Below are 16400 nucleotides of genomic sequence, written 5' to 3'. Positions count from 1 at the left end.
TTCTTAAAATTCAGAGTTTTAAATTCACAATTCTGACTATTGCAATTGCATGTTTACATGCTTTTTTTTTTGCATGCATTCATCTGTTTTCTGCCTTTATTTCTACATAGGCAGTTTCGTAACTCTTAGGCCATGCCTACAGTAAATTCACATGGCTATTTTTATCAACAATTTTCCCCGACTTCATCTGACAAGTGAAGTTTTATAAACTCATTTCGAGAGGAGCACGTGATATGGTTGATCGCGGCTTGTCCTTCATCTGTAATCAGCAATAATCCAATCAGATTGATTCAAGCCTACAATAAATAGACCGATTTCACCATACCGCGGTCACACTAGAGCAGGCGTGGCCAACCCTGTTCCTGGAGAGCCACCTTCCTGCAGATTTCAGCTGCCACCCATATCAAACACACCTGAACCCATTAATTAGGACCTGAACACCACGTGATAATTACAGGCAGGTGTGTTTGATACGGGCTGCAACTGAAATCTGCAGGAAGGGAGATCTCCAGGAACAGGGTTGGCCACCCCTGCACTCGAGTTTGAGCATGCAAAATTCGTCGTATATGGAGCTGTAAAAATATGTCAGGATTAAACATGATCAGTCATTAAAAGAGTGAGCGATTGGTCCATATTTTGAATTTCTGTACAGAGAGGTCATGTTTTGATATTGGATTGTCCTCATGCAGTCACCTGAACGGATTTTGCAGCTTGAACTTTCCAAAACTGCAGAACGTGTCACACGAGCTTCCGTTTGCGGTCTGACAGATTCACATGCGTATGAATGGAAGTCTATGGGGTGAAAAGTCCAGTGTGACCGCAGCTTAATCTTCCCCCTTCCACCGCATCTCCTCCTTTACTAGGGGCAGCTCTGGAGACCTTGCTGATCTCAGACACCCCTTATATGCTAACTGACCAGGCGGGAGCTCTGGGCTCAATCATCTTCAAGCTCAGGGTTCTCTCTCGGGACAGCATGCCTAACCTGCTAAAAGCAATGTGAACTCTTGAAATGCATATTTAAAGACTTTTTAGCTCATGACTGGAAGATGTTAACTCAAAATATTCCTAAAACCCATAGGTCTAAAAGGAGAAGTCAATGTTGTGAGATTTGAATGCAGTCACATGAAAAAAAGTCCATCTTTTGGGACAAAAAGTCACGCTTTTTATATTTATTCTGCAGCAGAAATGAGCTTCTCTAGTGAGCAACGTCACTGCAAAAACAAATGTTCTCACTTAGAGTTTTTGTCTCGTTTCTAGTCCAAATATTTACAAGTTTTTAAATCAGGAAGCATTTTCTAGATGAGCAATACATGTAGTCTTGTTTTCAGAAATAATAAGTCAAAAGGAAGTGAGCTTCTCCTTAAAACACGCTAAATAATCTGACAGTGGGGGAAGAAATTTTGCTTTAAAATCAGATTATTTCACTAACCCAATTGGCAATCTACTTTTTTATTTATTCTGCAGCACAAATGAGCTTCCCTAGTTTGGATCAACATGTCAGCAAGGAAATGATTTTGTATAATTCACACAACCTATCATATACTTTGCCTAGAAACTACTGAAAGTCGTCCTCTGAATGTAACGTTACAGTGTTGACTACTTAAAAGATGTTGCCAAATCCCGAGTGAAGTCTAAATATGCAGTGAAACTGTTCCGTATCTCTCATTGTGGATTTGTTTAGCAAAACTGGCTGTTGCAATTTCCTTTTCTGAGCAATAATTCAGACAATCAGGTAACAGGTTAAGCACAGGCTCCTGTACGAATGCATGTGTGACGTCAATGAAAGGTGATTTTCGGCTAAAGCGCTGTTATAAGAGTGTCTTGGCTCTAAAGATTGTTTTATTTGTTTCGTTTTCTTAAATACTTTTGTGTCTTATTATTGAAGCTTAACCAAACTTTATTTAAGGAAGGACTTACAACAGCTTGGTTGAATTTCCTTATGAAGCTTGTGAGTTCAAGACGTTGGGGTGAAGTTGGTTTTAAATTCGCACATTCAGACTTGTCAGAGAAGTATTAGTGCAATCACACACTTGCCTGAGGTATCAAGACATCTGTGCTGCCCATTACATTACAAACCACAGGAGAGGGACAATTCTCCAGCAGGATAGCGCTCCTGCTCATACTTCAGCCTCCACATTAAAGCTCCTGAAAGCAAAGCTGCTCCAGGATTGGCCAGCCCAGTCACCAGCATCAACATTATTGAGCTGATGAAGGAGGAGGTGTTGAAGATGAACACAAAGACTCTTGATGAGCTCTGGGATCCTGCTGAAGGCTTTCTTCTTCATTCCAGATGACTTTATTAATCAGTGATGTGAGTCATGTCAGAGATGTATGGATGCAGTCCTCCAAGCTCATGATGGAGTCAGACACAATATTCATTCTGTCTCCACTGCAGCAGGACTTTATATTCTATACTGGACATTATTTCTGTTCAGTGATGACACTTTAGTCTGAGCTGAGTAAGACCGCACTGTCCTCATCAAATCAGTCAACATCAAGACATGATCAGATTTATTGAACTCAAATAAGCAAAATCTAAAGGGCTTCGCGCCTTTCATATAAGACACTTCTGACACCAAATCATCAACTAATCACCAATGACTGTCAAAGTAGAACATTGCTGACAGTCGATGAAATAGTGCAAATGTTGTTTTGAAGTCATTCTTCAGAGCCGATATTCAAAGTAATGTGGTAAACAATATAGGGAATGTGCAACCCAGGCTCATTCTGGAAACGTAGCCCCGCGGACATTTCTGGAGACTGTAAAATATGTCCCGGGAGGTATGTATTTGTATAGTTTTTGTTTTTGCGAGTCCGCGAGTGGCCACTGTGCATGCTTTTTTTTTCGAACACCTCTCGTGAGCGCGCGCCCATGCTGTTCTATCGTAAAAAGCCACCGGAGGCTGACTGACTGAATGACTGGACGGTTGACGCCACCCTCCTCCTCCTCCTGCTTCCCTAAACCCAAGTGATGATTTACAAAAGCCGTCCAGAAAAAGAAAACCCCTCGTCCGATTTTGACCGCGGATTTTACCGCATTCTCCCCCCGTTATGAACTCATTCGCTTTATTTTTTGGATTCTGTTTTTTGTCTTACCTGATTTCTGAAACCGCTCTTCCCCAGACTCGAATACGGTCGTCACCGCGGCCGGCTTCTCCTCCTCCAGGCCTCCGCTCTGCCGACGTAACACGACGAGCTAACCGGACAAACTAGTTGTGGTGGGAAAGCCCTCCACACGGAGGTGAGCCGTCAGCTGGCGAGCGCGAAGAGGAGCGCTTGACAAAACGAAATGCAGCCATACGTACCTCCGGCCTTTTAAATCGCGGTCTCTAGAAACGTCGGTGGGGCAACGCTTTCAATATGAGCTTGGGTTGGGAATGTGTCACTATAATAATCTGTATTCTCCTTTTTAAATTCTTCTCTCCTATTTTTTTAAAGTCTGAATGTGCGAATACGACTTCACCTCAATCTGGAACCTGTTGGGAAAAGTCACCTTTCAGTACAAGAGTTGTTTTTAGAGATTCCTGAAGCACTTTCTGAGGAAAGTTTGTAGCTTGACAAGTGTATTGGGAATGAAAATGTTACAAGACGTTGAAATAAAACTGAGTGGTTTTCACAACTCCTGGTGGTGTGTTTTATTTGGGTTCACATTCATTGGGTTGATACATTTGCATTTCCAGTATTACGGTTTCTCGCAGAGCTCTTCACTCCATTTCTTGAACACCTGACACACGACCATTTCTTCTATGTCATTGAAGATTCCTGTAGGAGATGAGAAAAACAATCACACAAAAGGTCTTTGTTATGTACATAACACTCGTTCCCTAAAGATGGAACAGAGATGCTTATGTTGAGTTGATCGACTAGGGGACTTGCTTAGAAGCACCAATCACTCTAATTTGTATAAAATCGGCCAATCAGGAGTAAAAAAGGCTGCTTGAGAGAGGAGCTCATCAGACTAATTACTGAAGAGCTGAACCTGCCTGCATTCAGCAATGGTGGATTCAGCTCCTGTGGCAGGGGGACATAAACATCTCTGTTCCCTCCTCCAGGGAAAGAGGGTTACGTACTCTAGGTAACCAAGACGTTCCCCCTCAGTCGATCACTAAAAGTTTATGTCAAGTTGATTGACTAGGGAGAAAATTCTTGTGCACCTGAACCCGTTATGTGCTTTGGGGTGCCGAGTGCCAGGCGATTGGCATGAACACCAAAGCACCACTGAAGGCGTAACCATCCAACATCCCTAGCCCTTGTTACCTTACTAACCAATCATGCCTGGCAATTTCCTCTAGCGCTAATCCAGAACACAACAGTACATTCTGAAAGCGTGCCAGTCATGAAGGGGAAGGACACTGCGGAGATCACTGCTACCCTAATGGAGAGACCTGTGACAAGAGTTGCATATGGGATCACCCTAGGTAGGGGGAGCACTACGTATGGAAAGATGGTTTGTTTGGTAGATTACAGAGATTATAATAATAGTGAGAGCTGCATTTGCCAATCTCATAGGCATTCTGTTAGCCCATTTTATACCAATTAGAGTGATTGGTGCTTTCAAGCTAAAGCTCTATCAGCTCAACATGAACTTGCAGTGATCAACTCCGTGTGAACTACTAGTGTCTCCTAAAATATTCAGCTGAAGTCAGAATAGAGAATCAGCACCTCTAAGTCTGAGGTCATGGTGCTCTAATGGAAAAAGGTGGTTTGCCAACTCCAGGTTGGAGGAAAGTCCTTACCCCAGGTGGAGGAGTTTAAGTATCTTGGGTTTTTGTTTACGAGTGAGGAAAGGACAGAACGTGAGACTGACAGGCGGATTGGTGCAGCGGCAGCAGTAATGCGGTCGATGTACCGCTCCGTTGTGGTAAAGGAGGAGCTGAGCCGAAGGGAAAAGCTCCCGATTTACCGGTCAATCTACATTTTTACTCTCACCTATGCTCATGAGCTTTGGGTCATGACCGAAAGGACAAGATCTCGAATACAAGTGGCCAAAATGAGTTTCCTTCTAAGGGTGGCAGGGCCCACTCTTATGGATAGTGTGAGGAGCTCTGACACCCGGAAGGAGCTCGAAGTTGAACCGCTGCTTCCAGAGAAGTCAGCTGAGGTGGCTCAGGCATCCAGATGCCTCTAGGACGCCTATACCTATGGAGGTGTTCCAAGCATGTCCTACCGGGAGGAGGTCTCGAGGAAGACCCAGGACATGCTAGAGGGAATTTGTCTCTCGGCTGGCCTGGGAACATCTCGGGATCCCCTCGAAGGAGCTGGAGGAAGTGTCTGGGGAAAGGGGAATCTGAGGTTCTCTCCTAAGACTGCTGCCCCACGACCCGACCCCGGAAAAGCGGCAGAAAAGGAATGAATGAATGAAGTCAGAATTATTATATTCTCAATTTTCTGTTTAATGGAGAGAAGATTTTTTTCAGCGCATTTCTAATCATAATAGTTGTAATATTTCTAATTGATTTATTTTCTCTTCATCATGATGACAGCACATAATATTAGACTAGATATTCTTCAAGACACTAGTGTTCAGCTTACAGTGGCATGTAAAGGCTTCACTAGGGTAATTAGGGTAAAGTTAGGGTAATTAGGCATATATATATATATACACACACACACACACAAATTTGAACATACGTGCTTTCCCCAGCGCTGTGGGCAGAGGCATCCTCAGAGATCCAGCCGAGTGTTTGAGTCGGTCGTTCAGAGACTTCAGTATGAGCTCCAGACTGCAGTGTGAATGCCAGACGGGCAGATCCAGACTCTGCATACACACCACGATCCGCCGTTTGTCCTGTTCACTCAGAAAACCTCGTTCATGAGCCACGTACACCATAAAAGCCATATCGATGTTCACCGCCTCACCATGCAGAAGCGCTGGAAGAACCTTCTGTTTTTAAGGAGAATAGACGATTATTAACTCGAGACTGCTGATCTGCACATTTATGAACCCTTTTCACAAGACACGTTTAATGGTCATCAGCATCTTAAAGTACACATGGAATTACCCTGAAGCTACCCATATTGATGTTTTTAGCTCACATTGCTAGTTTTTTTGCTGAGCAATTCATCTGTGCATGTCAGTAAGAACACATGTGCTGGGGCTGGGGGGGCGCCGTGGCAAAACCGCCCGAACTTTCTCTACCCGTCTGTCATTTTTTACCCGCACAATCAAGTTCAAAACTGCCCAATTGGTTGGAAATATGCCCAATCTGGCAACACTGCACTGAAACACCAACTGACTCAGCCAGGACTAGAACCAGTGATCTTCTTGCTGTGAGACGGCAGTGTAAGTGAAACGTTAAATACAGTGAAGACTTTCACGGTGCTACATATGCTGGGCATGAATTATAAACGCGCTTGATTTAAAATTAATGTTGCTTTGAAAAGTGCTTGAAAACCCTGGAATCTGCTGTTGGTGAGTGTGGGAACCCTGCTGGTGGACAGTAAATCTGATTCTTCTGGCTGCCGTTATCAGTCTAACACTATTGTTTTCCTCTTTCTGAGGCCGCGTTTACACTAATGCATTTTAGTTTGAAGTTTTGACACGGTTACGCCATCCGTCCACACTACGCCAGAGTTTTCGAGCGCCGAAAGCGGATCGTTTTGGAAACGCTGGAGAGGCTGTTTTCATTCTGAAGCGCTGCTGCTCCGTCTCAGTGTGGATGAGGGAAAACGGAGACATCTGAAATAGGAGGCGGGGCTGCTGAGATTCGCTATTTGATTGGAGCTTTTGTGTCATTGCGTATCCTTCCCTTATTCGTCAAGCCCCTATCACATGACTATAACACATGGCTCTAACGCTACCGGAAGACAGCAGACCAGCCTTCACTGTAAACAACAACACTGACACAGAAATGGGAGCGTTGTTTGCACTGTTGTCTGTTTTAGGCGCCATTGTGCAGTTATTCATTTGTTACGTTTAGTAACTCGACCTCGTCGTCTGTCCACAAAAATACCTCTCTTGCTTTCTTTGCCATCGTGTTCATTGTTCAACCGGCGTTTGTTGACTAACAATAACCAAATGCCGAGCGAGACACATGCTTCCTGTTTATACTCGAACACGCATGCCCAGAGTGCACGAATGGTCACATGATATAAGTTTTTGGTGGCGTAGTGTGGACGCGGATCATTTATGATCTAAAACATCGTTTTAAAACTAAAGCGCACTAGTGTAAACGCAACCCGGGCTCATTGTAGTATTGTATCCCAATTTTTATTTACGTTTTATTTACGTCCCGGGAGGTACGTATACGAGCGGTTTTTGTTTTCACGGATCCGCGAGAGGCCGCTGTGCGCGCTTTTTCGCGTCTCAGGCACCTCTCGGGAGCGCGCGCCGTTCGCGTCCGCGCCGTTCTCGCTCGAAAAGCCGCCGGATCGGAAGACTCGGCCGCCCTCCTCTTCCTCCTCCTCCTCCTTCCCTAAACCCGAGCGACAGTTCGCAAAAGCCGTCCAGAAAAAAAAAAAAGCAAAAGCCCTCGTCTTCGATTTCGACCGCGTTTTCGGATCCCGCCGCGTTTTCGCCCTTATTTTTCGGATTCCGTTTTTCGTCTTACCTGATTTGCGGAACCGCTGTTCCCCGGACTCGATCACGGTCGTCGTCCTCCTCCAGAGGCCGGCTCCTCCTCCAGAGCCTCCGCTCCGCCGACGCAACGCTGTGAGCTAAGCGGACAAACTGGTTGCATCGGGAAAGCCCTCCACTCGGAGGCGAGCCGTCGGCCGGCGAGCGCGAAGAGGAGGGGCGGAGCAGGGCCACACCGCCCCGCAGCGTTCGCTCGAAAAAAACTAAACGCAGCCTTACGTACCTCTGGCCACGTAAATCACGGTCTCCAGAAACGTCCGCGGGGCTACGTTTCCAGAATGAGCTTGGGTTGTGTAAACGGGGCCTGAAAGTCTTGATTACACCATCCTGGAGTTAGGGTTAGGGATCAGCTAATAGGATTGTGGAATAATGATGTGTTGTGCTCTCCCATTCATTCTGAGTTACCTATGACCACTTCAACACTGAGAAACACACAAGTGCTATCAAGTGCTAATATAAGTGCGAACGCACCATCTCCAGCTCTGGACTGATGATATGTCCGAAATCCACCAGTCTGTCCAGCTCGTCCTCCCACAGATTCGGGGCTAGTTCCTCCAGCATGGACTCGATGGCCAGCCTGGTGCACACACTCGCTGCATCCGGACACACACTTTCTTGGGTTGTAGACGATGGCTGGAAACGGGAGTCCAACAAATGTCTGCCTTCTTTCTCCAGAAGTTCAAACAGCTCTTTGTGTTTCATCAGCGCCATCTGTTGGAGAGATGTAGAGTTGAAGTCAGAATTATTATACTCCTGAGTTTTTCCCCCAATTTCTGTTTAGCGGAGAGCAGATTTATTCAACACATTTATAATCATTATAGTTTCAATAACTCATCTCTAATAACTGATTTATTTCATCTTCATCATGATGACAGTAAATAATATTAGACTAGATATTCTTTAAGACACTAGTGTTCAGCTTACAGTGACATGTAAAGGCTTCACTAGGGTAATTAGGGTAAAGTTAGGGTAATTAGGCAAGTCATTGTATAACAGTGGTTTGTTCTGGAGACAATCCAACACTAATATTGCTGAAGGGGTGAATAATATTGAGCTTAACATGACTTTAACACTATTAAACACTGCTTTTATTCTAGCCCAAATAAAACTAATAAGACTTTCTCCAGAAGAACAAACATTAGAGGAAATACTGTGAACAACTCCTGAATCTGTTCAACATCACTTGGGAAATATTAGAAAAATATATATGCAAATTAACAGGAGGGCCAATACATTTGACTTTAAACATAAATATTCCTCTGCTGATTATGTTTTTAGATTTTTACTCTGAAAAATCTTGGAAAAATCCTCTTGTATGTGACAATATGATTCCTCTTTCTTTATCGCTGTAGTTGTGCTGTAAACTGCTATTCTTTAACATTGTTAACCATATTTACAACTATATCTTTAGGTTATATTTATACACTTAAATGTAAGGGAAAAAAGATTTTCTGAATCTTATAGCTTCATACATTCTGGTATGAAAAGTGTTGAATACTTTACTCATCATCAACACGATTTCTCCTATTTCGGTCACACCATCATCAAAATACACTTTTGTTTGTTGCAAACAAACGCCCTCTAGTGGCCAAAATCACACACTGTGCTTTTCATGTTTTTATTTTCTTGATTCTCTAGATTCTTAAAGATTTCTATTCAACATAAGTTTGAATTGTTTTCACGTTTTCTTCTATATATGAAATGCAGGTGTTATTTTTAAAGCTTTTACCTGTTTTTAAAATGTACTGTTATGAAGATTATCATGAAGACAGTGAGTAAGAGTCATAACCTTTGCTGGTCAGAGAGCTTAATTCTATAATAATACAGAAGCTAATGAAAAATCATATTGTTTTTTTGTTGTTGGGAAGCAGAATGATGCTAACTTACAGAATAGAGGCGTCACTGAAACATTCACTTCAGGATTTCTCTCATTTTGCTTCTTTCAGTCTTACTCTGTTCATACTATCATGATAATGAGTGTTGAACACTTTACCTCATCCTCAATATGATTGATGATGAAGACTACAACTCCCATGAGTCTAAACTCATCAAAATAAGCCTATGTTTGTTGCAAACAAACGCCCTCTAGTGGCCAAAATGACATACCGTGCCTTTCATTTCTTGAAGTAAGATTTCTATTCAACAAGTTTCAATTATGTTCATGCTTTATTCTCTGTTTTTATCTTTGTTTTAAAGCTTTATTTTTGTACAGCTCTATTCATACTACTATGATAATGTGTTGAAAACTTTCCGCGTCATCTACATGATTTCTGCAGGATGACGATGAAGCCTACAACTCCCAGGATTCCACACTCATCAAAATATGCTTGTATTCTAGTAGCCAAAATTACATACTGTGCCTTTAAGCTCTCTGAAACGTGTAAAACTGACCAATAGCATGCTGTCCTCCATGCAGTAGGTGTACCTTCATCATCTCAGCCAACCCATTGGATATATGTCTGCGTGGTAAAGACTTTAGAAATGTCCGATCCAAAAGCGCCGCCACAGGAGGAACGTATGAGCCGAGCTTATTTTTACAGTCCATAAAGTTGACTCCATTCTTTGCTCCAACACTAGCATCAATGTACGCCAGTAAAGTAGTGGGCACGCGTATATATGGAGTGCGTCTGCGATACAATGAAGCTGCCAAACCCACAACATCCAGACACACACCGCCTCCGATTGCAATAATAGGCTCCGTGCGGCGGTCGATCCCAAATTTGTGGATTTCCTCCAAAATTAAAGTCACCAGAGTCATGGATTTGTTCTCCTCAGTTGTTGGCAATGGAAGGATCCTGTACGTCACTTTTCTGGCGTCAAAATAGGCCTTGACTTGAGAGCCGTAGAGATTGTTTACGGCTTCGTCGATCACTATAAATCGCTTTATTTGTGTGCTGTTGTTCTGAAGGATCTGGCGTTCCTCAGGGCTGCTGATGTGGCCCAGCAGTAGAGTGTCGTTTCTGACATCTAGAAGATTCTCAGACTGAATTACTCGATAGCTGAAGATGATTGGACTGACCACTGTCCATGTGACGCCTTCTTCTGTGTGAGATTCGTAACTGTGGAGACAAATTACACACTTTTTAAACTATATATTTATCTGTTATTCAGTTTGCATATTACTATATAATACACAGTATATAACACACACATCACTTAAACACAGCAAACATTGCACACCCCAAAGCCAGATCCACAATCAAAAGAATTCTAAAGGGAAATAATAATGACAACAACATTAAAATTAGTCAATGAATAAATTAAGATATAATAAATAATAGGCAACACGGTGGCGCAAGAAGGTCGGCAGGCTCAGTTGGCATTTCTGTGTGGAGTTTGCATGTTCTCCCTGTGTTCACCTGGGTGTCCTCTGGGTGCTCCGGTTTCCCCCACAGTCTAAACACTCGTGGTACAGGGGAATTGGGTAGGCTAAATTGTCCGTAGTGTATAAGAGTGAATCAGTGTGTGTGGATGTTTCCCAGAGATGGGTTGCATATATAAATATGCAAGATAAGCTGGTGGTTCATTCCGCTGTGGCGACCCCAGATTAATAAAGGGACTAAGCCGAAAAGAAAATAAACAAATAAATAATAATAGGTGGCATAGTGGGTCGCCTCACCGCAAGAAGGTCGCTGGTTCGAGCCTCGGCTGGGTCAGCTGGCATTTCTGTACAGAGTATATATATATATATATATATATAAACATACTATAGTATACAGTCTAGCCAAAAATGTGGTACATGTGCTTTACACAATTTGTAATATTAATTTAATTATTTTTATATTAAAACGTTTTTTACACAATATTTTGTATAATTTATTTACATTTTGGCTAAAAATATATACATAAACTATGTGCACATCTAAATATGTACACATGCTTTACATTATTTGTAATAATTAACACATTTTAAACCTAGTATTGTGTATAATGTGTTTACAAATATGGTGCATGTTCTTTACCGTTTGTATTATTTATGTATTTATTTATTTTAGCAGTATTTTGTGTAATTTGTTTACATTTCGGCTTCCAAAAATGGTAATTGATTTGTACACCATTTGTGATATTAAGTTTTTGGAGAACCATAATGTTTGATATACATACCTACATATAGAATCTGAATATTAGATACTCATGCTGTATGTTGTATGCAGCAGACCTTAAAGCTCAACACTTTTATTCTACTATCATCCTTTTAAAATTCAATCCAGTCAATAGTACAAGATCTCTGTGCTTGTTTCTAGTTTTTCCTTGGTTTTATTTGTTATTATCTGCAATTATTATTATATTGTGTGAATAAGAACTGGCTCTCGATTGACTTACTCTGTTAAATAAAAGTCATGTTAGCCTCCTTTGATTTTTTTTTTTCTTTTTAAAATATTTCCCAAATCATGTTTAACAGAGCAAGGAAATTTTCACAGTATTTCTTATAATATTTTTTCTTCTGGAGAGTCTTTTTTAAAGACCACTATAAGGTCAATATTATTATCCCCTTACTTTTTCGATAGTCATTATACAAAAACTTTTATAATTTCCCTAACCTGCCTAATTACCCTAGTGAAGCCTTTACATGCCACTTTAAGCTGTATACTAGTGTCTTGAAGAATATCTAGTCTAATATTATGTGCTGTCATCATGGCGAAGAGAAAATAAATCAGTTATTAGAGATGAGTTATTCACACTATCATGTTGAGAAATGTGTTGTAAAAACTTGCTCTGCGTTAAACAGAAATTAGGGGGAAAATAAACAGCGGGGCTTTTAGTTCAGTGGGGCTAATAATTCTGACTTCAACTGTATAAGAGAGAATTGAGTCTATTAAAGTGCACAGACACTAAACCTGCCCCACTAGACATACAGCACACACACACACACACACACACACACACACACACACACACTCTCTCTCTGTGAACTTGACCTCATGCTTTCTACTGTAAGGTCGGCTCTTGAAATAGAAACACACTTCAACATGAAGCAAACAACTCACCACTGACTTTATAGTGAACTCATTCACAAATGAAAAATCATCACAATTCTCACTGCGAGATAGAAATGAAGTAAGAGTTAGCCTTTACTATATTTATTCCCTTTTTATTTTTGGTGCAAATTTATTTGTTTATTGATTTGTTTGTGCTGCACTCAGCCAAGTCCAGGTTGAAACAGTAACACTGAGAACATCGAGAATCACTGTACGCCCCAAATGGGATATATCACCCTCCGAAGGGCACTTTGCAGTGAAAACGAACATGGTTTCATATTTAGGTGTCTTTCATTCATTCATTTTCTTGTCGGCTTAGTCCCTTTATTAATCTGGGGTTGCCACAGCGGAATGAACCACCAACTTATCCAGCAAGTTTTTACGCAGCGGATGCCCTTGCAGCCGCAACCCATCTCTGGGAAACATCCACACACATATTCACACATACTTATACACCACGGACAATTTAGCCTACCCAATTCACCTGTACCGCATGTCTTTGGACTGAACGCAGGGAGAACATGCAAACTCCACACAGAAACGCCAACTGAGCCGAGGATCAAACCAGCGACCTTCTTGCATTGAAGCAACAGCACTACCTACTGCGCCACTGCTTCACCCCTATTGAGGTGTCGTTCCAAAAAAAAAAAAAGTGCTGAAAACTGGCCCCTTCATAGGGCCCTTTGGATCTTGAAGAGTACAACTGATGGACACTTCAGGCATCCATGATTGTTTGCGCAGGGAAGATTTTTTTTTATTGCAATGTGTATAACGTGCCGTTCCCTTCGAACACACTCTTCTGCTCTGAGACACTATGTGCACCACACCACACACTTTGTTTGTTGACAAGTGCTCTGTGCTTTATATGTCGCTATGCAACCATTGAGTCAGTTGCGTGTTGTGTGTGAGCGCTGCTGTTGATGTTGTCATAATTATAATATTCAAGATTTGTGAAGTCATACATCTCCAGAAAGCTCGAACCAGCAACCGCAAGTTTCCCCTCCATCTTTAAATGTCTTCAAAGTCGTCTTGACAACATAAGCTCGCCTCAACGGAAACCCCGCCTCTGCTTTCATTTGATTGGACAAAGAAAAAACAACCACGCTCAGTTTTCTTCAACTGCAGGTGCACCGAGCGCAACGGCTAAACCGTAAAGCACAGCAGGCTTAAATGAACCACCAACTTATCCAGTATATGTTTTACACAGCGGATGTCCTTCCAGCTGCAACCCAGTACTGGGAAACACTCATCCACACTCATTCACTATGATCAATGTAGTTGATCAGTTCCCCTATAGCGCATGTGTTTGGGCTGTGGGGGAAACCGGAGCACCCTGAGGAAACCCAACATGGGGAGAACATGCAAACTCCACACAGTAATGCCAACTGACCCAGACGGGACTCGAACTAGTGACCTTCTTTCTGTGAGGCTACAGTGCTAACCACTGAGCCACCGTGTCACCATATATCAATACGCATAATTTTTCAGAAAGTGTCCATTGACTCACATCTTTGCGTCTGACAGTCGTCCTCCAGCGGGCATGCAGTCTGCCCTCCGCCTGCTCCACGTACAGTCAGAATGCTCCAATCTGAATTCACGATCACTCATTTTGGACACACCGAAGTCAAACTTGTGCCAAGTGTAAAGCAGAAAGTGAAGCCGCGGCTGAGGTGACGGTGGAGGGAGGAACTGTAGGAGACTATAAATAGATCCGGAATGTACAGTAGAGGATGTGTTGGCATGGCATTGCACTGGTTCAGTTGTTGACTCACAGAAAGGTCGTTGATTCGAGTCTAATAAGTCTGGTTTACACTACATAGCTTGATTTTGGCCCAATGTCACTCCTACTTTTTCCCGTCCCCCTTCCTCTGGACAAAGGCACTGCGCACACACATAAACCGTGCGTGTCCTGATTGGTGATAACACGAGGACACGGGGAGGCACAGGATTTACATGTTATTCCTCTAATTGCCTTATTAATTTTAATAGTGATGCAAAAAGAGAGCATGTGTGTGTGAATTTCAGTGTAATGTCTTATCGTAGTGCCTTATCAGTACTTGTAAGTAGGACGAAAAAGGCATCTGAGTGAAGAGAGAAAAAGCTGAAGTTGTTCACTTCCGTGGAGCTTTTATACCTCCCGGTCTGATGTCACACACAAACACGGTCCCGCCAATTAAATGAGATTGATTTCACCTGTGCTTCAGGAGGTTACAAGAGAGGGATTGTATCCCATAGTGTCTCCTAATAGAGTTCCCTGCAGGGGACTGGGACACCCTGACCCCTCCACATCAATGCACAAAACCAGGAGGAAGGGGTAGGGGTAGAGCTGGGATTACATTTACATGACATTTACATTTAGTAGATGCTTTTGTCAGAAATAGGTGTGGCAGGATGAGGCTTGATGGGTTTGGTCTGTGGGTGACTGATACACCAATGAGAAGTGAGCAGACAGACTATTTAGGGACTTTTGCCATCTTAGCAACTTTTCAGACCCCCCTAGTGACAAAGTCAGTGAGGCCTCTGAGAATGTACTACATCCTTTAAAATTAAATAGTTCCTATACGGTGAATTGCTGAAAATATTTCTCTTCTTTATTTGTGTACTGTAAAAATATTAATGAAAACACGAGTAAAATCTCACCTGTAGTAAGTCAGTGAGGCCTCTGAGAATGTACTACACCCTTTAAAATATTATAGTTACTGTGCAGTGAATTACTGTAAATATTTTTCTTAAATATTCATGTATTGTAAAAATATGAATATAAATATGGGTAAACTCTCACCTGTAGTAAGTCAGTGAGGCCTCTGTGACTGTACTACAACCTTTAAAAATCTTAAAATTACTGTACAGTGAATTACTGTAAATATTTATCTTTATTATATGTGTTATGTAAAAATATGAATGAAAATATGAGTAAAATATCACCCATAGTAAGTCAGTGAGGCCTCTGAGAATGTACTACACCCTTTAAAATCATAACATTACAGTACAGTAAATTACTGTAAATATTTTCCCTCAATATTTTTGTACTGTAAAAATATGAATATAAATATGGGTAAAATCTCACCTGTAGTTAGTCAGTGACGCCTCTGTGAATGTACTACAACCTTTAAAATTTTTTAGTTACTGTACAGTGAATTAGTGTAAATATTTATTGTTAATATTTGTGTTATGTAAAAATATTAATGAAAAAATGGTTAAAATCTCACTTCTAGTAAGTCAGTGATGCCTCTGCAAACGTAGTACACCCTTTATAACTATATAGTTACTGTGCGGTAAATTACTGTAAATTTATGTCCTCAATATTTGTGTACTGTAAAAATATGAATATAAATATGGGCAACATCTCACCTGTACTTAGTCTTCTTTATTTGTCTACTGTAAAAATATAATTGAAAATATGGGTAAAATCTCACCTGTAGTAAGTCAGTGAGGCCTCTCTGAATGTACTACACCCTTTAAAATATTGTAGTTACTGTGCAGTGAATTACTGTAAATATTGTTCTTTAATATTCATTTACGGTAAAAATATGAATATAATTATGGGTAAAATCTCACCTTTAGTTAGTCAGTGATGCCTCTGCAAATGTACTACACCCTTTATAATTATATTGTTACTGTGCGGTAAATTACTGTAAATATTTTACCTCAATATTTGTGTACTGTATATTTATATGAATAATGAATGAATAGAAATATGAATTAATGTCAAGTGTAGTAAGTCTGTCTGGCCTTTGGGAATGTGCTACACGTGTTCTGATTTCTGATAAACAGATCTGGCTCATGTTATCCTGCAAAAGCTAAGTAATACCACTAGGAGGCAGCACAACCTTAACTCAGAACTG

The 16400-nt window shown here is 41.5% G+C and overlaps 2 protein-coding genes across 3 annotated transcripts in view; one reads left to right on the top strand and one right to left on the bottom strand.

Moving 5' to 3' along the window:
- Window positions 1-3619, top strand: part of mitfb (melanocyte inducing transcription factor b) — a 62726-nt gene extending 59107 nt beyond the window's left edge. The window contains exon 11 of the transcript XR_015522587.1: window positions 505-3619. The gene's annotated coding sequence lies outside the window, so the exon portion shown is untranslated. The remainder of the gene's footprint in view (window positions 1-504) is intronic.
- Window positions 3612-15969, bottom strand: LOC100000365 (uncharacterized). Of its 2 annotated transcripts, XM_087306369.1 has the most exons (6): window positions 15913-15969; window positions 14063-15426; window positions 10002-10635; window positions 8048-8287; window positions 5632-5884; window positions 3612-3762 (listed from the first exon to the last, which is right to left on the bottom strand). In XM_087306369.1, exons 2-6 carry the CDS (start codon window positions 14161-14163, stop codon window positions 3683-3685), a joined length of 1308 nt encoding a protein of 435 aa, XP_087162495.1. In that variant the 5' UTR covers window positions 14164-15426; window positions 15913-15969; the 3' UTR covers window positions 3612-3682. The 2 variants fall into 2 exon arrangements, with proteins under 2 accessions (XP_087162495.1, XP_087162496.1); XM_087306370.1 differs by lacking the exon at window positions 15913-15969 and having other exon boundaries at window positions 9968-10635; window positions 14063-14216.
- Between the last annotated feature and the right edge of the window lie 431 nt (window positions 15970-16400).

The sequence above is a fragment of the Danio rerio genome, chromosome 23 (genome assembly GCF_052040795.2).
Source record: "Danio rerio strain M-AB ecotype USA chromosome 23, GRCz13ab, whole genome shotgun sequence".
NCBI lineage: Eukaryota > Metazoa > Chordata > Actinopteri > Cypriniformes > Danionidae > Danio > Danio rerio.
Note: the sequence above shows the minus strand (reverse complement) of the source record. Positions and strands in the feature narration are given on the sequence as shown.